The 25,290-nt window shown below is 54.8% G+C and overlaps 5 protein-coding genes across 5 annotated transcripts; 2 read left to right on the forward strand and 3 right to left on the reverse strand.

Annotated features, from left to right (window-relative positions):
- Positions 1–165: 165 nt before the first annotated feature.
- Positions 166–4,712, reverse strand: LRP88_10603 (UDP-glucose:glycoprotein glucosyltransferase-domain-containing protein; the record flags this gene model as incomplete). The annotated part of the gene is made up of 4 exons (XM_083247059.1): positions 166–3,246; positions 3,297–4,119; positions 4,173–4,526; positions 4,582–4,712. The coding sequence occupies 4 exons, from the start codon at positions 4,710–4,712 to the stop codon at positions 166–168; spliced, it is 4,389 nt and encodes a 1,462-aa protein (XP_083098172.1).
- A 943-nt stretch (positions 4,713–5,655) lies between these two features.
- Positions 5,656–9,596, forward strand: LRP88_10604 (coatomer subunit alpha; the record flags this gene model as incomplete). The annotated part of the gene is made up of 6 exons (XM_083247060.1): positions 5,656–5,685; positions 5,747–5,796; positions 5,857–6,176; positions 6,230–8,128; positions 8,179–9,299; positions 9,354–9,596. 6 exons carry the CDS (start codon positions 5,656–5,658, stop codon positions 9,594–9,596), a joined length of 3,663 nt encoding a protein of 1,220 aa, XP_083098173.1.
- A 390-nt stretch (positions 9,597–9,986) lies between these two features.
- LRP88_10605 (proteasome regulatory particle lid subunit RPN12) lies at positions 9,987–10,849 on the reverse strand (the record flags this gene model as incomplete). Its single annotated transcript, XM_083247061.1, has 2 exons — positions 9,987–10,259; positions 10,310–10,849. The coding sequence occupies 2 exons, from the start codon at positions 10,847–10,849 to the stop codon at positions 9,987–9,989; spliced, it is 813 nt and encodes a 270-aa protein (XP_083098174.1).
- A 7,577-nt stretch (positions 10,850–18,426) lies between these two features.
- Positions 18,427–19,845, forward strand: LRP88_10607 (uncharacterized protein; the record flags this gene model as incomplete). The annotated part of the gene is made up of 1 exon (XM_083247062.1): positions 18,427–19,845. The coding sequence occupies one exon, from the start codon at positions 18,427–18,429 to the stop codon at positions 19,843–19,845; it is 1,419 nt and encodes a 472-aa protein (XP_083098175.1).
- A 202-nt stretch (positions 19,846–20,047) lies between these two features.
- On the reverse strand, positions 20,048–21,146 carry LRP88_10608 (alcohol dehydrogenase ADH2; the record flags this gene model as incomplete). Its single annotated transcript, XM_083247063.1, has 2 exons — positions 20,048–20,583; positions 20,636–21,146. The coding sequence occupies 2 exons, from the start codon at positions 21,144–21,146 to the stop codon at positions 20,048–20,050; spliced, it is 1,047 nt and encodes a 348-aa protein (XP_083098176.1).
- Positions 21,147–25,290: the final 4,144 nt, after the last annotated feature.

Below are 25,290 nucleotides of genomic sequence, written 5' to 3' on the forward strand. Positions count from 1 at the left end.
TTGAGGTACGAGGCTTCCCTCAGCTTCAAACCCTGAACGGTAGAAGCTCAAAATGACGAGTGGGCGCGGCCTGATACGTTTAGTACGATTCTTACGATTGAACCGGTTGCATGTAAGGATAAATCAGTCAAATTAGTCCAAGGTCAGCTGCTATATACCCTCTATCTAAAGCTCGTCCTTTGTATGCGTTTCCTCCTCTAGCTTCCGGCTCTTGGTATTCTTCTCCTCGGCACCCTTGCGTCGCTGATCCAGTGCTGCAATCTCATCATCGTAGACGGTCCACTCGGGGACCTGTCTTCTCGCGCGATCGAGCTTGGGCTCTTTGGTCTGCGGGTTGTTGCACAGGTCGATGGTGCGGGCCGAGGCGAGACTCTCGTCGCTGCACCACGTCTCGCACCAGAGCCACTCCTGGGGAAGACTGTGGATGGGGATGGTGAACTGCATGTTGTTGGGCAGGTCCTGGTCCAGGTTTGACAAGCTGTTGGGGTCGGCCGAGAGGGTGTGGTACTGTTGTCTGAGACGGTCTCCAGCCGCGAGCTGGCGGAAGCGGCGCAGATCAACGACGTAGAGGGCCGAGATGTGATAGGGGAGACCACGGAGGTAGTTTGCCCAGTAGCCCTGCTTCCAGAACCGGAAGCCCTCCATCTCTGTGCGCGAGTCGCACATGGGCGTGAACCCGTACGGCGCGCCCTTGAGGTCGTGGTTCACGAGATCTATCATGTCGGTGCGGACGATTTGGTCCGCGTCCACAAAGATGACCTTGTCGAGTGACAGCGGGAACAGCACATCCAAGAAGAGGATCTTGTAGCCCCAGATCTCACGCTGCTTCTCCTTCTGTTGACGAAGCCAGTGAGGCCACTTGTATGTCACCATCTCGTACTTGAACCCGTACTCAGCTGCCATGTGTGGGATAAAGTCCTTGAACGAGGGGGAGAGGAACTGCTCAATGAACCAGAACTTGACGGTGTGCTTGGTGTTGCGCATGACGGAAACCATCATGATGTTGAGCATACGCTCGTAGAGATGGCCACTGGCGACACTGAAGATGTTGATCTCGGCGTGTTCTTGTGCAGAAATCTCCTTGTGCGTCTTGGAGGCACCAAGGAGACTCTCGGCGAACTTGAGGCCCTTTGCAACAATGCCCTTGTCTTCATCATCAGTTATTGCGAGAACGTCAGCTTCTCCCATGCCTGGCTTTCGTTCTAATCGCGGATATAACGTTGTACCCTTGAAGTCCATAAGCGCAACCTCGGTACCTTCATCTCCAGGGACAGCAGAGTAGCCTTGGGCACCGACGCTCTCGATGGTGAAGATATCGGCACTGCGGCCCTCCTTGAGCTGAATGTTGTAGTAACCAGGGTTCGCCTTGAATTGGAAGTATCCAAGGTTGGCCATAATGATGGTATCGGTGACGAGGGGGTCCTTTTCCGTTGCCAAGACCAGCTGAGCACCACGGGGTGCGCCTCGCTTGCCATCTCTGGAATGACCCTCAATGAGGATATTCTCCAGCTCATATGTCGTGTCCACATCGGCCTTGACAGAGCTGAGCTTGATATTGTCGAGATCGTGGACGGAGGCCTTGGGAGCCACAAGCCAAGCTGGAGGAACATCCATGCCGGCTGTCAGAAGAGCCTCTGAGGGAAGGCCCTTGAAAACAGCCTTGGGGCCTTCGACATGCCCATTCTTATCGAAAGAGGGGGCTGAGTTGAGAACATAGCGGAAAAAACGCTTGATGGGAAGCTCTGACACAACCTCCTTCGGGTTGATGATCAGCTTCAGGTAAACACCATCCAGCTCAGACAAGACCTTGAGGATTGGAGCCCACTTCTGGCCTTGCTCGCTGGTGGGGTTTAGGAGACCGGCAATGTGAATGCTGGCAGTTTCTGGGTTGCCAATCTCAATCGCGGTATGTGTTGAGTTCCACGTGCTATAGAGCGTAGTTCGAACGGACGGAGCAGACTCAAAGATGCCCTCTGGGAGGTCAGAGATGGTAGAGAGTGCAGTGATGGAAGTGAGCTTTGCGGCGGCAACAGGGTCCGAGAGCTTCTCGGTGAAACCCAGGTCCTCGATGGCAGCATAAACAGGAAGAATTCTGTTTCGCTGCTCAAAGTCAAGGAGCTGCTGCAAGTCGTCCACCTTGAACAAGACATTGGCTGGCAGAGGACCAACAACGCGGCCGTTGAGAAGTAGGGCCTTCGTTCCTGGCAAGATCTTGGCAGTGGAAAGGAAGTTCGCCAGCGCGTTGCCGAATCCATCATCTTCACCCGTCCACGGCGCCTCAAGAATGGCTTTGAGCTCATTCTTGCTCTCGATCTCGGCCAGTTTCGCCGTGTTGGTCTTGAATGCACCGTTGACAGCGTGTGCGTCAGCGGGCGATGAAGGGTTATGAACAAGTTCAAGTCGAATTCCCGGGTTGGCACGCTTGAACTGAAGGGCAGAAACAAGAAGATCTTGACCATCTTCCGTGTTGAGGTCAGTGACAACAGTTAGAACAGCCCATGTCTCCTTTGTCGACTCAGCATTGGCCTCGAGAACAGCAACCTTGCTGAATAGGTCAGCATGATCAGTGTAAAGCTTGTTGACATCGAGAACGCGGAGAGATTTATCATCATCGGGGAAGATGTAAGTGTTCCTCTTGGCAAGCGCCTTATTCAAGAAGACACCGGGAACCCAGCTCTCCTCGTCGATCTCCCCAAGGTAGACAGCTTTCTGGATGACCTGCGTGTCTTCAGTCAACCGCTGGCCCATCGCCTGCACCCAGTTCTTTTCACGGGGAATAGCTAGGCCGTTGACGAATACGGGGCGCACCGTCGTGTCTGCGTTGAGTCGACTGGCCCAAGTCTGCGCTGCCTTGATCTTCTGTGTATAAGATTCGGCTTCAAGAACCTCATCCAAAGTCATCTTGGTAGTTTTAGGTAGTGGCTCGCGTCCCTCAATGGCCTTGGCAAAGGCCTTCTTGTCCACACCAGTCTTGGAACCTTCCTCGCACTCCGAGAGATATGCGACCAGAGACTCGAGACCGTACGTTTCCATCAAGTGATAGGCAATCTTGCCTGCTGCAACAGCTGCAGGTGTGGATGTCAGGGGGGCAATACCAAAACGGATGGTAAGACCGCGCTGCATGAACTGCGCCAGCTGACCAAATGCCCTCACGTCCTGAAGATTGGTAAAATCCACAGGCGCAATGATGTGGAAGAGGTTGAGAGCCACCTGGGGAAGCTGGCCGGGATAAGTGCGTCGAAGAAGCTAAAACATGATAAGTGACGTTCCTCACCAAAGGATCTTGTTGTACATACCGCCTTCAGTTCCTTCGGAAGCTCCGCATATTGATCATCCTTCTCGAGATTGTTGAGCCAAATAAAGACCTTGCCATCCTCGCTTCTATCTGTCCAGTCGAACCTGGTGGGCTCATCATCTGCTTTGGCGTTGGCGATCTCTGAGTGTCCAAGCAACGAAACAGCTTGCTGGCCGTTGAAGCCAAGTGCACGAACACCATTGATCAGCTTTCGCTCGCGTCGGATCATATCGATAAGGTTGAACGGTTCAATTTGGCGCTCAATGAGTTGAACTCCGTTCATCCACAGGAAGTTGATGCCAGTGGGAACGCCGGCCGCAACATTCTTCTGCTGTTCCTCTTTAAACTCCTTGGAAACCTCGTGGGCGATGATCGACCTGGAAAACTTGGGAAAGTCCTGTGTCGCCTTAACCAAGGTTTCGAATGGATTTTCGCTCTTCAGAATGAACGAGGCAGTCTTCAAGCCCAAGGATGCCAACTCCGACGTTGAAAGGGGCTTCAGATCAGCAACTTCCTCCTCTTCATCAAGAACCACATCAGTAGCGACGGGCTTCTGCGTGGCATCTTTACCGGCTTCGCGATCGTCAATAACAATGTAGTCGGTTCTCTTTAAGGCCAGCTCGACACCATAGCCACTGACAGGAAGAGGGCTGCTCTGGGCGGTACTCCGACGGTATCGAAGTCGATAGGAGATGTCTCCTTTCTTGGCAGCCTTTGAAAGAGCTTCGTGAAAGGGGCCGAATGATGCAGATGTAGGGTCAGCATAGAGAACGGCGTCTTTGCCAATGCCTAGTACTTGATCAAAGGGCAACAGATTGGTTTGTCTGTATCGCATTAGGACTCAAGAAGGACCGGAGCTTGAATGTACACAACTCACTTGGATGACAGGTCACTCTCTGCCTCAACATCAAGTGTTGGAGAGCAGTACTTCTTGTTGTCTACCAGAGCCCAGCTCTGGCACTTCTCGTCGACGTCTTCCTTTGCCGTAGGGTCAACGGCAGTCGAGTAGTATTGGTAATGCGCTTCGATTCGTGGCGCCGCAGATCGCAGGGAGAGAGCTAGCTTGAAGGTAGATAGAGCATCGGGGCTGGCAATATGGCCGTCTTGTTGTAGAACCTCGAGGAACTGATCGTAGAGCTCTGCATCTGAGCTTGCTGATGCGAAATGGCCACTAGCGATCTTGTCAAGGAGTGGAAAGTACGAAGTCGAGTTTTCTCCGGCAGCCGTCTCCCTACAGTCTATTAGCACTGCGACACAATGTGGTATGATCTGGATGCTTGGCATACAGAAGTTCAAGTAGATATGGCCCACAGGGAAAGGCAGCGTTCATGCCCACGTTGACAGCTGGAGATGCAGTCGCTAGAGAGGCCATGAGGGCCATCGCAAGCCCCCATGGCAGTTGAGAAAGGCGCAGCATGACTAGAACTGTCTCGGGTAGCGCATATGACCGTCTTTGTTGTATCTACGCGAAGCTTGGAGCTTTGAGGCTCGCGATGGAGGGGCAAAGGACAGCTCTCAAGAGCTATCTCTATAGCAGACGCGGTGATATCAAGAGATGATGCTGCAATCCTCAAAGACACAAATTCAATAAATGATATGGCTTTCTAAGCCTTCTCCGACTGTAGCAGGCTTTCAATTGCCCTGCAATGACAGCTCGTTCATCGAGAACCAAGCTGACCTTCGGTTGTAAAGTGTCGTTGGATCTGGACAGCGTCACCAAAAGCAAGAGCTGCCCCAACTAGGCTTAGCGAGGTGCCCCGTCATGATGTGGCGCCCGGGCCTGTGGCTGTGACAGGACCCAGTGGCTTCTGGGCGTCGTATCCCCTGCATTTGGCACGTCAGAACATGAAGAGGGTTCTCTAAACTCCTCAGAAGCATTATCAATAAATTTCTAGAAAGTATCATAAAACAATCTAATTATTTAAAGCGATTTTTAGCTATTTTTGTTATACTCTATTGATCATCTTTCGGGGACAGTAAGCTCATAGGTTTCTCCTTGACCCGAGTGTCTGGCTTCAGGGGTCGGTGTCAAGCCACATTCAGGGAGCTTAACGAGCGGAACAATGGATGTTGCGGGTGGGTTTAGCCTCCCCAGCCATGAATGGCAGCCCACACTTTGGGACACGATTGCTTAAGCCTCCTAGGTAGGAGATCCCTCCACGGCCAGCATTCAACCACCACTATCCCTCCCTTTTCCCTCCTCACAACCTCCCCCTTCTCCACGCTCTGCTGGCCAGCTCGCTCCGACGATTGCGATCTAGCGACAAGCAAGCTGAGCAACTGCTTCCACCGACCGCTTCTTGGGCCCGTATTGTTCCACCCCTTAATGCTTGAAGCTGCGGCTTCACCTCCCCGCCAAGATGCAGTCCTCCCCGGGAATGTTGACCAAGGTATGAATGCGCGGCCATGAAGTGTCCGGGTTCAGATTGGCTAATTGTAATCGTTGCGCAGTTTGAGTCCAAGTCCTCTCGAGCAAAGGGCATTGCCTTCCACCCCAAGAGGTCAGTCGTTGACCGTCGCTAAACCGCATCGCAACCTCCAAGCTGACAAGTCACCATCAGACCATGGATCCTCGTGTCGCTACACTCTTCCACTATCCAGCTCTGGGATTACCGAATGGGAACATTGATTGATCGCTTCGAGGAACACGATGGCCCCGTCCGAGGTGTCGATTTCCACAAGACCCAGCCGCTCTTCGTCTCGGGCGGTGACGACTACAAGATCAAGGTCTGGTCCTACCAGACCAGGCGCTGCCTGTTCACCCTCAACGGCCATCTTGACTATGTCCGAACCGTCTTCTTCCACCACGAGCTTCCCTGGATTCTGTCAGCCTCGGATGACCAGACCATTCGGATATGGAACTGGCAGAACCGTTCACTGAGTAGGTTGCGTTGGCGCTTTGCCAAATGTTCTGAAATGCTGATGTGTCCATAGTCTGCACCATGACTGGTCACAACCACTATGCCATGTGCGCCCAGTTCCACCCCAAGGAAGACCTCGTCGTCTCGGCCTCTCTCGATCAGTCCGTCCGTGTTTGGGACATCTCCGGCCTCCGAAAGAAGCACTCTGCCCCCACTTCGATGTCCTTTGAAGACCAGATGGCGCGCGCCAACCAGAACCAGACCGACATGTTTGGCAATACCGACGCCGTTGTCAAGTTCGTCCTTGAGGGTCACGACCGAGGTGTCAACTGGGTCGCCTTCCATCCCACAATGCCCCTCATTGTGAGCGCTGGCGACGACCGCCTGGTCAAGCTCTGGCGCATGAGCGAGACCAAGGCTTGGGAGGTTGATACATGCCGAGGACATTTCCAGAACGCCTCGGGCTGTCTTTTCCACCCTCACCAGGATCTGATTCTGTCTGCTGGCGAGGATAAGACCATCCGTGTGTGGGATCTTAACAAGCGAACTGCCGTCCAGTCGTTCAAGCGAGAGAACGACCGTTTCTGGGTTATTGCTGCCCACCCCGAGATCAACCTGTTCGCCGCCGGCCACGACAATGGTGTTATGGTCTTCAAGTTGGAGCGTGAGCGCCCTGCCTCTGCTGTTCACCAGAACCAGCTGTTCTACGTCACCAAGGAGAAGCATGTCAAGTCCTACGATTTCCAGAAGAACATTGAGAGCCCTACCCTGCTGTCGCTCAAGAAGCTCGGTAGCGCCTGGGTTGCGCCCCGTACCCTGTCCTACAACCCTGCGGAGCGATCTATCCTTGTCACCTCCCCCGCCGATGGAGGCTCTTATGAGCTGGTGAACCTCCCCAAGGATGGCTCGGGCGCTATCGAGCCAGCCGAGTCCAAGCGTGGCGCTGGCAACTCGGCCATCTTCGTGGCTCGCAACCGATTCGCTGTGCTCAACTCGGCCAACCAGACCATCGATATCAAGGACCTCTCCAACAACACGACCCGATCCTTCAAGCCCCCCGTTGGTACCACTGACATCTACTTTGGAGGTACTGGTAACCTGTTGATCATCACCCCCACCGCCGTCCACCTTTACGACATCCAGCAGAAGAAGAGCACCGGTGAGCTTGCCGTCAACGGTGTCAAGTATGTTGTGTGGTCCAACGATGGCCTCTACGCCGCTCTCCTGAGCAAGCACAATGTCACCATTGTTACCAAGGCTCTCGAGCAGGTCAGCACCCTCCACGAGACGATTCGTATCAAGAGCGCTACCTGGGACGATGCCGGTGTCCTCCTCTACTCGACTCTTAACCACGTCAAGTACACTCTCCTGAACGGCGACAACGGTATTGTCCGAACCCTAGACCAGACCGTCTACCTAGTCAAGGTCAAGGGCCGCAACGTTTACTGCCTTGACCGAGCCGCCAAGCCCCGTATCCTGCAGATCGACCCTACCGAGTATCGATTCAAGCTGGCCCTTGTGAAGCGAAACTACGAGGAGATGCTTCACATCATCCGGAATTCCAGCCTTGTGGGACAGTCTATCATCTCATATCTCCAGAAGAAGGGCTACCCTGAGATTGCTCTGCAGTTCGTCCAGGATCCTACTACCCGATTCGACCTTGCCATTGAGTGCGGCAACCTTGACGTGGCTGTTGAGATGGCTAAGGAGCTTGACAAGCCCAAGTTCTGGACCCGCCTGAGCACCGAGGCCTTGGCACACGGCAACCATCAGGTCGTTGAGATGTGCTACCAGAAGCTGAAGCAGTTCGACAAGCTTTCCTTCCTGTACCTCGCTACTGGTGACCACTCCAAGCTTGCTCGAATGGCCAAGATTGCTGAACACCGTGGTGACTTTACCTCGCGATTCCAGAACGCCGTTTATCTCGGTGAGGTTGAGGATCGCATTCAGATGTTCAAGGAGATTGACCTCTGTAAGTATCAAGCTAACTGCCTATCTTGTGTCTCACTAACTCTGTATTAGACCCCCTTGCGTACATGACTGCCAAGTCTCACGGCCTTGAGGAGGAGTGCCAGGCCATCCTGGAGGCCACTGGTCTGACTGAGGAAGACCTCACCATGCCCACTCTCGGTGCTCCCCTGTCTACTCCCAAGCCTGTTGTGTCCACCTTTAAGGCCAACTGGCCCACCAAGGCTACTTCGCAATCCTTCTTTGAGAAGGCTCTTCTCGGACAGGTTGAGGGTCTTTCGCTTGAGGATGAGCCCGCTGCTGCTGCTGGAGGTTTCGAGGATGCCCTGGAGGACGATTCTGCTGCCAAGCGCAACGTCTCCTTGATCGATGATGATGATGAGGATGCTGCCGGCTGGGATATGGGTGATGATGATGTTCCCGAGGTTGACAGCGACTTCGTCAATGTCGAGAGTGCTGATGCTGGCGGCGCTGCCAGCAGTGAGGCCGACCTTTGGGCACGCAACTCGCCCCTGGCTGTGGATCACATTGCTGGCGGTTCGTTCGAGACCGCTATGCAGCTCCTCAACCGCCAGGTGGGTGCAGTTGACTTTGCACCACTCAAGCCGCGATTCCTCGAGGTCTACTCGGCCTCCAGGACCTTCCTCCCCGCTTCCCAGGGCCTGTCACCCCTGGTGAACTATGTCCGCCGAACGCTGGATGAGACCGATCCCAGAAGGGTTCTGCCCATTATCCCTCGGGATTTGGAGCACCTTGCCTCCAACGACCTGCAGGCAGGCTACGACTCGATGAAGTCCAACAGACTGGATGCTGGTGTGAACATTTTCAGGGGCATCCTGCACTCCATCCTGGTCAACGCTGTTTCGAGCGAGGACGAGGTGGCTGAGGCTAAGAAGCTCATTGCTTCGGCGAGCGAGTACGCTGTTGCTATGGACATTGAGCTCTCGAGGAGACAATTGGGCTCCGCCGAGGTCGTAGCCAGTGACCCCGAGAAGCTTCAGAGAAGCCTTGAGCTGTCGGCATACTTCACGATCCCCAAGATCGAGGTGCCTCATCGACAGCTTGCCCTGCTTAGCGCCATGCAACTGGCCATGCGCAACAGGAACTACAACTCTGCCCTGAGCTTTGCTAACCGCATCATTGCTAACGGTGGTGCCAGCAAGATTGTGGAGAACGTAAGTTGTCACTGCCCCTATTTAATCTGTCCCAGTTGCTAACACCCTAAATAGGCCAGGAGAGCTAAGGCTCAGTGCGAGCGCAACCCTCATGATGCTGTTGAGATCGAGTTTGATCAGTTCGCTGAGTTTGACGTGTGCGCGGCCAGCCACACTCCCATCTACAGCGGTACAGCGTTCGAGGAGTGTGCCTTTGACGGCTCCAAGTACCACACCCAGTACAAGGGCACCGTGTGCCGAGTGTGCCAGGTTTGCGAGATTGGCAAGCATGGCAGCGGCTTGAAGCTATTCGCTTAAGCTTTTAAAGAGTAGAAGATTTAATGACTGGAGCGCAAGTTGGGACATGGAGTTTCGAGTCAACGATGCACAAAAGAAGCCAGGTGGACCGAAAGGGGACGTCTCTGGTTTTCAAAAATGGCTGGACTTGGACGATAGGTTGGTAGAACGATGGCATAGGAGTCATGTCGTGTCTTTATAGCTGCAACTTAGCCTGAATTCATGCGAGACGTACACAATTCGATAGAAGAATGACGTATGGAGACCTCATGAGTATATGTGTTGGACGGTTGCTTGCTTTGTGTTTCCGTCGGATGGACGGATATCGTGAAGTTTAATTAGTCGTACAACAGTTGTCTCTTCCTCTACCCGTCTATATCCTGTTTCCCCTTGGTCTCCACTAGTGCAGCTCTACACAATCGTCTCGAGCTCGCGGGCGTAGCCCAGAGCATTCTCTATCACCATCTGGCTCATCTCCTTGTTCTGGTCGCCATCCTCACCCTCAGCGGCGTCGGGGAAGTAGATTTGGCCGTCGCGGACGACCCAGCCGCGGTGGTGGGCGAACGAGATGACGTCGCCCTCCGAGTCGAGGAAGAGCAGGGACTTTGTCGAGCTGATGGGGAGGCTGGGGTATGCGCGCTCGCTGCTGGAGGCGATTTCGGAGCGAATCTGGTTCTTAAGAATCTGTGTCCAGGTTAGTATCCGTTGATCGTCGATGGCGTATATATCCTCACCTCTGAGAAAACGCTATACTCGTCGCATGGCACCTCACTGCTCTTCATGGCCTTCCAAACCCGATCGTAGGATCCCTCCATCAACCACCTCTCCAGACGAATGGGGTAGCCCAAGTATCGGTCACTCTCGACGTCACCGCCGCCACCTTCCCGGTTGGCCAAGCTCTCAAGCTCGGTGTGGAACTCGGCATATCGACCCTGAGTCAACAGCAGAAGCAGGCTCAGACCGGTCACCTTGTTCCGCTCGGGCAGGTTGGGCGCAAGCACGGAGGCGGGGAGCTCGTAGAAGGGCTGGAGCTGCTGGACATAGCGGGTGAAGGCGTCGGGGTTGCGGGCGCGGATGGCAAAGAGGGCGCCCTGCTCGTAGGTCTCGCGGGCGAGGGGGAGGAGGGGAGCGGGGGTGTTGGGGGACGGTGTGAGGGCGTTGAGCTTGAGGAGGGCGAGCTTGGCCTTGGAGAGGAGGGCGTTGGCTTCGGAGTAGCTCATGGATGGGGAGTGCTTGAGCTGAGCAAGGATCTGGGCGAGGTTGCGGTCGGCCATTGTGGGCGACGGGGGGAGAGCAGAATGCCTCGTTACTGTTTTGCGCAGAGTTTTTTACTGAGGTTTTTGGTGGGGGATGATGCGGTCAATGAGGCGGTGTTGTGATATGGTTCGTTGGGGTCGTGGTGTTGATGGCTGGTGATATTGAAGCTTCACCAGGCTGCATTCAGTGACGCGAGGCCACGGCACATGCCTGGCGCTGGTGGTTGCGAGGTCGCTGGGCTTGCAGGGGTGGTTCGGGAAAGAGAAATTCCGCGCCGAGCCACCAGGTCACCTCGGATGAGGTAATCATGTTGGAGGATTCATCGGCGTCCAGGTTCGCACCATTTCAACAAAATTGCATCTTTGTAATTCGCTGCTTTTCCAGATTGAAATCGCATATTTGGGTTGCATGCGGCTGATCGCGCATGGACAGCAAGTGAGCACATCCCACCTGTTTGGGGTTGGGCTGGGCAGACTATCGATGAAGGTCCATGGGGGTCAAGTCAGCCTTGTGCGGCTTGCCTGGGCGGCGGTTTGATAGATTCCATATGCAGTTCCGTCGCAAAGGACTTTGGATCAGAGTCAGCCTAGGCTATGCGGGTTCTATATGCCTTGACACCTCCAGTGCCAAGGTAGGTACTCCGTCCCGTGCCTCGCATCGCACTAGACGATTAATTAAACTCGCATTTGGAGCCACGAGGCAACAAGCTTGTTCGCTGTCGGAGACATAGCTTTCACGTGGCCGTACAGAACACGACAGCTTGCTGTTAGGTAGTGCCGTGCTTGTGTACGGGGACAGCAATGAGTATGGCATGTCTTGCCGGAACAACAACGACTTTGGTCCAACAGAAAAAGAACAATTCAAAATTCAGCCCATCATGGCCTCGACCAGCAGGCGGCGCTCGCTGGAAATGAAACCAGGGACAGAGCTGGAGCTGAAAATAGCAGCGGGGGCTGTGGCTGAGCAAGCGGCCAGCTTGGCCATGTAACTGAGCTGAGCTGCTGATGCAGCTACAGCAAAGCTCTCTCGAAATGGTGCCCGTATCGGTAAATTAGCTACAGCCAACAGCACATGTGAAACTTGACAACTAACCAAAGAGCACGAGAAATGAGAGGCATCAGGACATGTGCTGCAATGGTTGGCAGATTTGAGAGTACCAGGGTCATGACTTCATGACGCCGTGACGAGCATGTACATCATAACCAGCCTCTCTGCCCCTCGTCTCAAGGGTGTCTCCGTGGCCGTGTGGCTACCCTCCATTCCGAGCTCCAGCTTCACAGCTCTTCGGTTGCAATGCAAATTCCCGTGGCCAGGTTTCTTAGCAATCTTCAATAGCTTTGAATTTATCTGCCAAGGGGCCATGCAGCTAGTTAGGTAGGTAGCCACATGGTCCAAGAAAAAACATGAGAGACCGTACGGAGTACAAACATTACTTGATGCCCGCCTTAGATGAGCCCTGTCAATACTCTTGAGAGTATTTATAGAGTGCTACCTAATTACTATGATCATATCTTCTTAATTCTTTCTATATTTTAGGTAGATTATTTCCTCGCAACATAAGAGTACATCCTAAGCATTAGAGGGCTCTCGTCTGCTATTGCAGTGTCGGACAGTTGCAGGCGGCGATGCCTCCTCCCTCACAACCACCTTTAAGCGAGAGGCATCTGACGTCGAGGACCTGAGATCTCAGGCGCCTGCCTCTGCCTCCTTCACCTTTATTCTTTGCATTACTTTGGCCTATTTCATTCCTGCACCCAACCTCTCTTCTCCTTACATCACTCCATACGGACTGTCTCATGTCCACGCCGATCCTCACCTAATAGTTCATGTCAGTCCGAGAGAGTTGATTCCACAAATTGAAACAAGACGCCGTTGAACGAACGGGGCCAACATCCCTGCTGCGAATCCTTCACCCACAGCCCACTTACGACCTGTCTGTCGCAGGCTACTCGACTGTCGCAGCACGCACGAGCGACCCTTCGCTTTTCCTTTCCTTTCCCCACGCACTGTCGCCCGTCGCGCGCGCACCTTTTGCTCGGGAGCGCCCCGCTCCCAACAGCCGCCGCCGCAGCCCACCCTCTGCAAGACGCCCACAGGGTGCCAGTCGCGGGCTGGGCCTAGCGATTTCTAGTGTTACAGCTCCTTACAGCTGATTACAGGACAGCAGCCCATCTCGTGAGGCCCGTCACACTGACGGATACATAACGAAGCGTCTGGACCCTCAGCCTCCTCGTTGATCTCGACCTCGGCTCTCTTCTTTTCCGACTCTCTTTGCCAACTACCTCTTCGTTCAATACCCATATTCCCTTGCCCCACACGCCGACCCTCAAGCCGCCGCAATGGCGAGCTATCAGCAATACGCACAGCTCGGAAAGGGAGCTCCCGGCGGCTCAGCCGCTGCCGGCAACTCTTCATGTAAGCAACCCTTAATTCTCCCGTCATCCCCGTCATCACTTGGCCGGCTCCCTCTGTAAGAGCTGATATGCAGGAGCGCATCTTGTGCGAGCTGGCGACTCTCCATTCGCCGGCATATTTGTTTGATTTGATTGATTGATTGGTGGCCGACACTGGACCAAGAGGGACTGGGACGCACTCAATCTTGGACCTCCAATACGAGAACAAGGACATCAAAGCTCGAGAGAGAAACGCCTCTTGGACATGAGAACCCCGACAGAGTTTGGCGCGAACTATCTAGACCTGAAGCCGTGTCAGCAATTGCTCGTCCCTGGCTACCTGCAAGATCGGTCGACGCCCAGCCCCTTAGAAACACGCAAGCCGAGCTCAACATGGTCTTTCCCCAGAGCTCCAGGCCAGCATCGTCATTTCGACAGGGGAGCTATTTGCGTCTCTGGCACACACTACACAGCCTGGTCCTTGGAATTCCAAGCCACATTCTAGGTCTCAGCAATGTCTTCTGGGCCATGCCAGCCAGCGGGTCAGGATACAACAGTGCCTAAACACCACAATAGGCCGGCGCAGGACGGACCCCTAAAGCGCCTGCTGTGGCGGACGACATTGTGACTATCCTGACACAGCCATCTCGGAACGGCACGTCCAAGCAATCGTCCAAGCGACCTTTTCTTATTCTCTTACGGGTATTAGTAGATCTTCGTATCTGCTCCATTACGTCCCGCTTCCGACAACATTTGTCTCTCGGCAGTACCTACGGACAATACCAGCCGGCCCCTAGCAGAGTGGTCCTTGGCGCGCTTCGGACCTGGATCCTTGTGCTTGATCCCCTGAGGCACCACCCGACGTTGGGCTCTAGAACCCCGCCGCACTGTTACTACTTCTGGATCCCCTCGTCGTTGGGCTCCCGAACCGCCTCCATTTGGCGTTTCACACTCCATCTTGATTCTGGAGCCTTTCCTTCGGGCCACAACCAGCCTACAGTCTACGTCAAATCGACTAATTCTGCAGCTTGTCGCTGGAACCACCGCCACCAATCAATCAATCAATCAGGCAGGTAGGCAGGCAAGCCAGCCAACCAAGCCAGAACGCAGCGCACGCACAGCTATTCAGCTCGTCCTTCGGTCGCCTGCTGGCTTGGGCGAAAGGAGGGGTTACGCGCCGTCTCTGCAGAGTCATCGGCGACCGCGCCCGTCAGCTCTTACAGTGCTCTCATCTCCCCGGGAGAGGCCAGAACCAGGGCCCCTTCATTATTCATCCTTTCCCCCAATCCTCGTGCTGACATCTTACGTCCTTCTCCGACAGACGAGAGCCAGCAAAACGACATGGCTCCCCCACAACTCGGTGCGACCTTTGTCCCCGGTGGTTTCGACGACTATTATATGCCAGAGGTCGTCGCTCCTGCGCCCCAAAGGTACGTCGCCTGGTTTCTCCCCTTTTAATCCCATCCCGTTTGCGGCCCAGGCTCCAGTTTCTATTTCCCGATTCCCCAAGCCCAAGCTCCCTGCCCTGCTCCGTCCCCGTCCCAGTCCCCTTAAGCTTGCCTGTGAGAGCCGGATCCGGTTGCAACGGTGGAAAGGTGGGGCGCGCTGACGATTCTTTGTTGTCCTTGTATCTAGGGTAACCCCTCAGGTCCCCCAAAACATGCAGGAGGACCTCCAGCGCATGGAGCTCGAGGCTACTTCTGTTGAACCGCGATCCGAAGCTGCACCTGGACCTGGACCTCGTCACACCCGCGAGCCCTCCCTCTCGACTTATATCAACCCTCGGGGAGCTGACCAGCCCCGGCCCCAGGCCAACGCCGCCCAGGTCTCAGACGACGATATTCGAGCATACCAATCGAGCGACGCCTACAGGACCGAGCGCCTCAGCACCATGAACTTCGACGCCCCCTCATTTTCACCCTTCCCCAAGGTCAAGGGCGATAACATCCCCCCGACTGACGAGGAGAAGGAGGAGATCCTATGGAACGCGCGCAAGCACGTTTTGCACTCCCAGAATGTCTCGATGCAGATTACCTGGGCGCGCGACGTCCTTACCTGGGCAGACATCTCCCAGGAGAGCCTCACGAGAGAGTATGGCGACAGGGCCCGACCCGCTACCCCTCGCATAGAACATGAGCTCCGCCTCGATGCAATCAACATCATCTCCTACCTGTCACAGCAAGAGCACCCCGAGGCACTCTACATGCGCTCAAAATGGCTCGAGTTTGGCAAGTTTGGCAATCGCGTTGACAAGCGTGAGGCCTATGTCGGCTACAAGCGTGCCGCCGAGCTTGGCCACGCTCGATCGGAATATCGGATGGGCATGCTGTACGAACAGTCCAACGACATGTCCAAAGCCAAGGAGCATTACTACCGCGGTTTATCCCTCAAGGATTCCGCCTCGCTGTACCGAATGGGCATGATGAGCCTCTTGGGCCAGCACGGCGAGACCAAGGACTACTCGACTGGCCTTGAGCGGATACAGGCCGCCGCCGATAGCTCTGATGAAGACGCTCCCCAGGGCGCCTACGTGTACGGCATGCTCATCGGACGGGATCTGCCCGACATCACCATTCCCGAGGGTCTGCTGCCCAACAACCCCCTCACAGCCAAGATGTATATCGAGAAGTCAGCTTACCTAGGCTTCGCCAAGGCCCAGCTCAAGATGGGTCAAGCATATGAGCTTTGCCAATTCAGCTGCGACTTCAACCCATCATACTCCATCCACTACTACGGCTTGGCAGCCAAGCAGGGTCTGCCAGAGGCTGCTCTGGGCGTCAGTCGATGGTTTTTGTTTGGATACGAGGGTGTGTTTAAGAAGAACGAGGCTTTGGCGTACAAGTACGCTCAAGAAGCTGCAGCCGCCAAACTTCCTACTGGAGAATTCGCTTTGGGATACTACAACGAGATAGGAATACACGTTGAGAAGAGTCTGGCGGAGGCCCGGAAGTGGTACCAGATTGCGGCCGACCACGGCAACAAGGACGCCATTGGCCGACTCGAGTCGCTTGACGCCGACAGGACTCTCTCCAAGGCCGACCACGAGACGACCACGCTGACCCGAATCAAGTCGCAACACGGTTCTCAGCGGGGACAACGACCCGATCGCTTCAAGCAGCCACAGCAGATGCCCACCCTGAGCGAGAACAGCGCCCCTGCCTCACCTACCATCGACGCTACTGGGGGCCGACAGCCATCTCCCTCTCCTGGCTTGGCCCCTAACCAATCCCTAGGAGCCCGGCCAACCCTCGTCTCGGAGCACGTCAACTTCCCTGATCCCTCCCGGGCTTCCTTCGTGCTCCCTGCTGCCAATACAGACCGACCTCCCGCCTTTAACGTCCGGCTAGATGCCAACCAAGGCCCGCCGCGACCTCATTCCGCAGCCCCGTACCCCGAGGATGATCGACCGCCACCCCTGACCGTTCGTGCTAAGTCCACGGCGCCTTATCCCGAGGATGATGTTCGGGGACCTACCTCTCCTCGATTTAACCAAGACCCACGGCTGGGACCTCAAGCAGACCGTCCTTCAAGCGCCTTTGGTATCAAGCCCCAGACCGGTGGTCCTCGACCAATGCCGGGCTCCCAGTCAATGGGTAACCTCCATCCTGGTGGACCCGGAGGACCTGGAGGTCCCGGCGGTCCCGGTGGCCCCGGTGGCCCTGGTGGCCCTGGTGGCCCTGGCCGTCCTGACTTGCGTGGTAGAGCTGCATCTGCTGGATATGATGGTGGCCGCCCAGGTCCCGGTGGTCCTGGAGGGCCAGGAGGACGACCATCTCCTTACCCAGAGGACAACAACTTTGCCAGACCAGGCAGCGCAGCACCATACCCCGATGCCGGGCCTCAGGGTGGCCGACTCCAGAAACCTCCTCCTGCTGGCCAATACCCACCCGGCCCCCAGGGTGGGCCGGGTCAGCCTCAGAACTACGAACGCTTCTCTCGCGTGCCTGGAGCTAGTGGCCGACCCGAGCGAGGAAGCTCGCTCCCTCAGAACCAGCAGCAAGGAGGTCCGCAGCAGGGAGGCCCACAGCAGCCTCGACCGCAGCCGACAGAGATGCGCCCTGATATGCGGCCGCCGCGCACCTCGAGCGCTCAAAATCGTGTTCCTGGTGGCCCAGGGCCCGGTGGTCCCTCTCCAGGACCCTATGGCGGACCTGGCGGACCTCATGGTGGACCAGGAGGACCTCAAGGGGGCCCTACTGGACCTCCCAGGACTGGCAGTGCGCCGCCGTCGCAGTTCCAGAGGCCTGATAACAAGCCTAGCCCTGCTCCTAGCGCGGCAACTGCACCACCACCAAAGGCAGGCAAGGGCCCAGCGACATTTGAAGATATGGGTATCCCACAAGGAAAGCAGGAAGGCGACTGTGTAAGTGTTTACTGACTATTCGTGCTTGAGCAGATGGCTAACTTGAAGTAGATCCTCATGTAAATGTGGACAGTGGCTTTCAATGAGATTGATAATGGAGCGGATGTGAGATGATGGACCATGTGGAGGAGGAATAGACTTAGCTGGGAGAAGGGGCATTACTGGAGTCAAACTTGCGGATGGGATGGAATGGGATGGAATTGTATTTAGGCTGGTAGTGAAGGAACAATGACGGAGCAAGCATGGGAGGCAGGGCTGGTTGCGTACATGTCTGTTGGACACTATGGATGCCCCCGGGTTTGTTGTATGTATCGACGGACGGCCTGACTATGAGTATACAGAGAGGCATTGATATGAAATACGCATGAGCAGGTTGCATAGATAATGAGTTATGACCTTGTGAGCCGAGTATGGCTTTTGTTAGGGGGTGTGTCTCGCTGACATCTCAACTTGTGTCACCAGGGCCGGCTTATTCCTTATCCCAGAATCGAATTTGAGCTCAAGGGGCCCATAGGTCCTTGAACATGACTTTGACTTGTGGTTAGTGCACACTCGTTAATTGCGTGAGAGTGTTCATCCCGTTAGGTGTTGCTCGTTTGATGAGGGCACAAAGAATATGGAGGAATGAACGTAGAAACTATGCGATGATTGGAGCAAGAACAATGGAGAGACAAAGAACTAAACATGTATAACTGTGCCTTATTCCTCCGTGGCATCCATGTAACCAGGCTCTTGATGCAGATACTTCATAGTTGATGATCAATAAGGGTTTCTTTGGATTGTCAACGTCAAAGAGATCAAGACATCACCACTGAGACTTCTCAAGTGGATATTTGACATGGGCGGCGTCGAACAAGAGAGAGAAGGCACGGCCATGCCAGAAACACTTATGCCGCAAGGGTCTGTTCGGCCGGATGAAGAAAGGGGACCGATGACGCCGTTTGACGGGGTCAACACCACACAGCAAGAAGAGCCTCAAGAATTCGAGATGAGTATCGTGGAACAAGTGGTACGTCGAGTATCTCCTCAGTCCAGTTTCAGCTCGTTGACACCTCCAGATGGCGGATGGAGAGCCTGGTGCGTTTGCTTCTCCGGTCACTTGGTCTACATGAACACTTGGGGCTGGGTTAACTCTTTTGGCATCTTTCAGGCTTACTACGTTGACAAGCTTGGTCGGACGGCGAGCGACATCTCGTGGATTGGATCTGTTAGTGTCTTTTTGCTGTTCTTTGTTGGCACTCTTACAGGACGGCTGGTTGATGCTGGATACTTTCGGTATGTGTTCGTTACCGGTATTTTGCTACAGGTTGTGGGCGTCATGGTTACTTCGGTAGGCTCCGAGTACTGGCACTTTTTCGTTGCGCAGGGCGTTCTTGTTGGGCTTGGGCATAGCTGCATTTTCTGTCCTGTTCTTGCGGTGCTGTCGACGTACTTTGCGAGACGTCGTGCTCTGGCCATGGGCATTGCTGCATGTGGGAGTGCCACGGGGGGCATGTTGTTCCCTAGTCTTGTGAGGCAGCTTCTGCCGAAGCTGGGCTTTGCGTGGACGTTGAGGATCGCGGGTCTCACGCAGCTGTTGACACTCTCTGTAGCTCTGGTGTTTGCCAAGCCTAGGATCAAGCCTCGTGGTTCGAACCCCCTGGTAGATTGGTCTGCTTTTAAGGACGTCGAGTTTGCCTTGTACGTTACGGCGTCGTTCTTCACCTGCTGGGGTGTGTATCTCGCATACTACTTCATCGCTGCATATTCACAGATCACCCTCGATCCTCCTCTCACGTACACCGAATCTCTCGACCTCCTCATGATCCTCAACGGCGTTGGTATCGTCGGCCGTCTGGCATCAAGCTGGGTCGCCGACCACACAGGTGCCATAAACGTATTCGCCCCGCACGCCCTCGCGGCGTCTCTGCTGCTGTACTTCTGGATGCTCGTGACAGACAAGGCGGGTCTGTACGCGTGGGCTGTTGTATACGGCATCATTGCAGCAGCTATCCAGAGTCTGTTCCCCACGGGTGTGTCGTTGCTGACGCGGGATCTTAGCAAGATTGGCGTGCGGATGGGTATGGCCTTTACGGTTGCGAGTTTCGCGGCCTTGACGGGGCCGCCTATCGCAGGTGCCATCATTGATGTTGAGGGAGGATACTATGGTGCCCAAGCATTTGCGGGGAGCGTCCTGGCCATGGGCGGGGGGTTGTTGATTATGGCCAAGGGGAGGAATATGCAAAGAACGGGGACAGGATGGATGGGCAAGATTTAACTAACAGTTTGCCGTTCTGTGATAGATGTAGGGATGGACAGTGGATGCTCCGCAGTTCCGCCTTTGATGGCTTGGTTAGTTGATACCCTTGGTTTATAATGCTGTTTAACTGAACTTGTTTCCTCTAAACGAGCATTGCGCCTTTTTGTCCCTATCTCCTTTCAGGCGCTTCCTGATACATGATTCTTTGTCTTTGATCTCGCTAGTCATACTTGATGACAACCTTTCCAACCTGCTTGCCCTGCCAGACAAACTCAATGGCCTCGTCCGACTTGTCAAACAACCACACCGAGTCGAGAATATCCTCAAATGTCATTTGAGTAGCCGAGATGGCAGCCATCAACTCGTCCTGGTCGTCTTTGGAGCCGGCGTTGATTCCTCGGACGTTCAGCCGCCTGTCAATGATGGTCGAGACAAACTCCTTGAGATGCTCGGGCTTAGGTCCGCCGAGGTAGCCGACCTGACTAACGATACCACCGCGGCGTGTGCACTCCATGCTCTTAACGAGGGAACTGCTGCCACCGTTCTCGACGACGAGATCGACACCGACACCTCCTGTCAGACGGAGCACCTCCTGCTGCCACTCCGGGTGTGTCCTGTAGTTGACGGTCTGGATCTCGGGCTTGCCAAACTGTTTCTTGATCTGCTCAAGCTTCTCGTCGCTGGACGATGTCAGGATTACCCTGAGACCAGAGGCGCGGGCCAACTTGAGGGCAAAGGTGGAGACACCGCCCGTACCTTGCAATTGTCAATAAGTGTGTTTCTTATAGGCGGCTTGCCAGACGCTCACCCTGGATTAGAACAGTCTGGCCGATGGTGGCGCCCTTGAGGGCAGACCAGGCCGTTGTTCCAGCACATGGGATGATACTGGCCTGGACCCAGTCGAGGTGCTCAGGCAGCTTGGTGACGAGCTTCTCATCAAAGGCAAGGTAGGTAGCCAGAGTACCATCCTCATTTGCAGCGAGCCAAGACCGACCAGTAGATCTGGCAGTGACGTACTCAGAGTCTGTGATGGGAGCAACTCGGTCTCCTACAGATACAAGCGACACTCGGTCGCCAACCGAGATGATCTCCCCGGCGGCGTCGTTACCAGGAACACCGTTGGGGGTAACGGGCCAAGGGTTTCCTCCGTTGGCAATGTTAGCGTCGCGGTAGTTGAGTGCCACAGCGTGGATCTTGATCAGCACGGCCGTGGGATGGAGGGGAAGGGGGAGGTCCTCTGTGACGAGCTTCACCTTGGGTGTCCCAAGGGTGTAGTCGTCGGTTCGGCGCCAGGCCTGGCGGGTGGTAGGTAGAGACATCTTTGGAGGTTTCCCTTACAGTTGAGATGAAGTTGTGGTGGTATGAACGAGCGAGGACGAGTTCGTCTCTTTATACAGCCGTACTGCGAATAGTTACGTCTTTGCTGCTGACATATAAGCAAGCGGGGTTGAGTTGATTTGTAAGTGGATGTTCTCATATTCCATTTACATTGTATCACTCCCAAATGTTCATCTGATTGTTTCTGACTTGGCCGGGAACGAATCCGGGTTCTCGATGGAGTGATCTCCGTGTACATCGGGGAGTGTAGCCGGGACGGCATTGTGACAGATAGATCCGAGTTTCTTTGCGGGACATCTCATCGCGATTGGCTGGCTCTCGACAAGTCACTGAGTAATTTGATATGCGTTATGATGGAGATGATGCGGGGAAGATATGCTGCAGATCGGGTTGTAGATCGCTTGGTGGGTTTCTCGGCTTCGGAACCCGATTTAAGGTCTTGTCAAGTAGCGTAACTCAAGGCGTGCGTGTTCTCAAGGAAACATCAGCGAAAGACAGGAATTTCTAGTTCATTATCCAAATGATTAGAAGTAGAGCAGCAGTATTCTGCAGAAGAAAGTTGATACCGAGACACTCCTTCACCCGCGAGACAGGGAGGCTGACCTGACTTACACGGCTACACCCTCACACTTACTCGGGCCAGGAACCCGTAGATACCACACCTTGATGGCTCCAAATTTCAGTCCACACCGTATCCGATTTCTCATTTGAGGCAGCTACCGAGTTCCCCTTTGGGACTCCGGGACTCCATTAATCTTAGTCGGGAGAGATAAGAGAAGCTTGCAGGACGAACTGAGGGGACGCTGGATCCATCTACCCCGGATTCGTGGGGCGAGCGGAAGTCGCATGCGAGAACTAGGGGACCTTATCATGAGGTGATATATCGGGAGTTCTTTCGTAGGTAGGGTAACGTGCATTTAAGAGACCTGGTTATCCGCCTACGGGCGTTGTCAGTCCTCAGCCATCACAACTGCAAGGATCCTAACCCTCGATCCAGAATCCCCTCGTCATCTGCTCCCAAGTCATCATGTCTGAGCTCAAGATCGCAAAGATCGACGTCTTCCAGGCTGAGCTGCCTTACTCTGGTGGTGTCTACCGGCTCTCTGGCGGACGAGAGTACCGCAGCTTCGATGGCACCTTCGTCCGCATCACAACCAACACAGGCATCGAGGGCTGGGGCGAAAGCACTCCCTTTGGCTCGACCTACATCGCTGCCCATGCTCTCGGTGTGAGGGCGGGTATCGCTGAGATCGCCCCATGGCTCATCGGCCTCGACCCTCGGAGGCTAGACCGCATAAACGAGGCCATGGATTATGCTCTTGTTGGTCACGAGCATGCCAAGACTCCCATCGATATTGCCTGCTGGGACATATTTGGCAAGTCGGTCGGCCTCCCTGTCTGCGAGCTCCTCGGTGGCCGCACCAACGTGGGCCTCCCCATCATCTCGTCCATCTACGTGGGTGAGCCCGAAGAGATGCGCAAGCGAGTGGCAGACCACCGGGCAAGGGGTTATATCGGGCACTCTGTCAAGATCGATGGCGAGCCAGTGCAGGATGCCAAGCGCATCGCCGCCTCACTGGCCGACAAGCAGCCGGGCGAGTTCTTCCTTGTCGATGCCAATGGTGGCATGACGGTCGAGACGGCCCTCCGCATGCTGCGCCTTCTCCCTGACGGCCTCGACTTTGTCCTCGAGGCGCCCTGCACGACGTGGCGCGAGTGCGTTTCGCTGCGACGGAGGACCAACATTCCCATCTACTTTGACGAGCTCGCCACCAGCGACGCGTCCATTGTGCATATGATTGCCGATGATGCGGCCGAGGGTTTCGGAATCAAGATCTCCAAGAACGGTGGCTTGACGAAGAGTCGACGCCACAGGGATATTGCTCTCGCGGCTGGGTACACTATGAGCTGCCAGGAGACGACTGGATCCGATGTCGCATTTGCGGCTATTGTTCACCTGGGGCAGACCATCCCCGAGAGACACCTCCGGTGCATTCTTGAGTGCCGTGACATGGTCAAGGTCAAGACTGCCGACGGCAACTTCACAGTCAGGGATGGACGTGTGCAGGCGCCCACAGAGCCGGGGCTGGGTATTACACCTCGGATGGATGTGATGGGCGAGCCTGTTGCCAGCTACTCTTGAGTTGGTAGCCGCCCAAAGAATGCCTCGTTGGAGGATGGAGGAGTTGAGTTGTGCTTGGGTGTGTGACATGCAGGGGCCCTAGCATATATCTCCGACGGGAAGGCGCCTACCCGAGAGATGAGGGAGTCCAACAGTGTTTCGCACAGGTGCTCTCCCATTGAGATCACGCAGCCCATTAGCTGGAGATTGGATCAAAGAATGAAATGAATAAGCGTAAATTTTACAGCCAATCTTTCTTGTACATTCCCATCTGCTTCACTTGCTTCAACTTACACTTGGAGGCGGGCGTTGGTCGTTATAGATGTGGTGGGGCAGATCAAAACCCTTGTCAACAACGAAGGCAACCTGCAGATGGTCTGCCTTGCGTAGAGAGAACTGTACGACCGCAGTGTACAAAGGGGTCGGCCTCCAATTGAAGGCCTTTAGGAGTGAATCAAGCATGCATAATTCACGGTTGCATTTTAAAGAGCTCGTCGTTCTGCCATCCCACTAACCGTAACTCATGATGATATACACCGAATGACTGGTAGAGCAGAGAGGACTTTGGGATCTCCTATAATTACTACTCTAGCATCATTATTCAAAAATTTTGAGATACCAGCAGTCATAGCTACCGCAAGATAACTCAGGCCTTTGATGTGGCCTGCTCTTTCATACGTGCATGCATCACCAACGGCGGTCGTTGGTACGCAAAGTTGGTAAGCCAATCAGAGGCCGCGTTTCATGCGCTTCAGAGCTGTCAGTGCCAACAGCTGTCAAGGAACTGGCAAACTGTACAATGGGTGTTTTTATTTTTTCTCACCTTGATGATCTCGTCGCTGCCTGGAAACCTCTTTCTTTTCCTTTCCTGCTCATCTTTCATTTTCTCACCGTGATGCGAGTTTCCTCTACCGCCTTCTCCCTCGCACGCATCCTCTCTCTCACTTACACTGCGACTGCCCGAAGGCGATCCCGTCTCCCGTCGGGGAAGGAACACACCCAACTGACTCCTTCCCTACCAACTCTCGCCGACCGCGAAAGGGCCGACATCGTCTGAGCCCGAAACGCGTTCGGCCTCCTGCCAGCGGATCTTCTTCCCTCCCGAGGCACCACGCCTTGCCTTGAAACTGTATTGCCCGGATACGTCTGTCGTCTCTTCCCCTGCTGTATTGCACTGTTTGTTTATCTTTCATCGTCTTTTCTTTCACTGTTTCTGTACAAATCCTTATCACGTATCAAGCAAGATGCCCTCTGCAATTCCGCCCCGGACGAGGCCCGTTGCCACTATCCACCATGAAACCCTGTCGCTTTTGGATGCCTTGTACAATCACCTTGTCCTGCCTCCCAAGCTACCACATCGTCGGGATCCGAACCTGAACGAGATTGAGGCTGATCTGATCAATCGTCTCATTGCTTGTGTCAAGCACATCCGAGACCTGCCCGACAACGACTTCCATTCTACTTGGAACGCTATCGAGCGTGGACTCCAGGCCACCAAGATTATTCATTCAAGTGGCCATGTCGACAGAGACGTGCTTTCTAGAGAGCTGAATGGCCTCGGAGAGGCGGACTTCGTCGTTGTTCATGTACATGCACAGAACTGTGCTCTGTTCATTCGTCGCGCAGAAGAGTAAGTCCCCCTGTCGCTGGCTGCCTGGACTCCTGTAAGCTAACCTCTCGCAGCCCTGTTCTCGGGGCTTCACTTGTGTTCGAAGCCTTTGAGACCTCTGCCCGAAACGAAGATGTTTTGGCGACCGACAATGCCCTCAAGTGGCAGTTCCCTGGATGTGCCGTCGCCGTTCCGCTCGCGACCGTTCAAGAAATCGGATTTGTCTCAAACCTAGCCAGCTTCCTCGACAGCGCATCCCGAGAGTCACTCATGGACTTCTCCGCGCTTGCACTCAAGGCTGGCACCACCATTGCCGAAACTCGCAACACTTCCGAGCCTGCATTGATCTCCTCCATGTTGATGGCTATCCTCCAGGAGAACGGCCGCCGACTGA

The sequence above is a fragment of the Fusarium phalaenopsidis genome (genome assembly GCF_050370095.1).
Source record: "Fusarium phalaenopsidis strain FUZ10S chromosome Unknown contig_32304, whole genome shotgun sequence".
Taxonomy (NCBI): Eukaryota; Fungi; Ascomycota; class Sordariomycetes; order Hypocreales; family Nectriaceae; genus Fusarium; species Fusarium phalaenopsidis.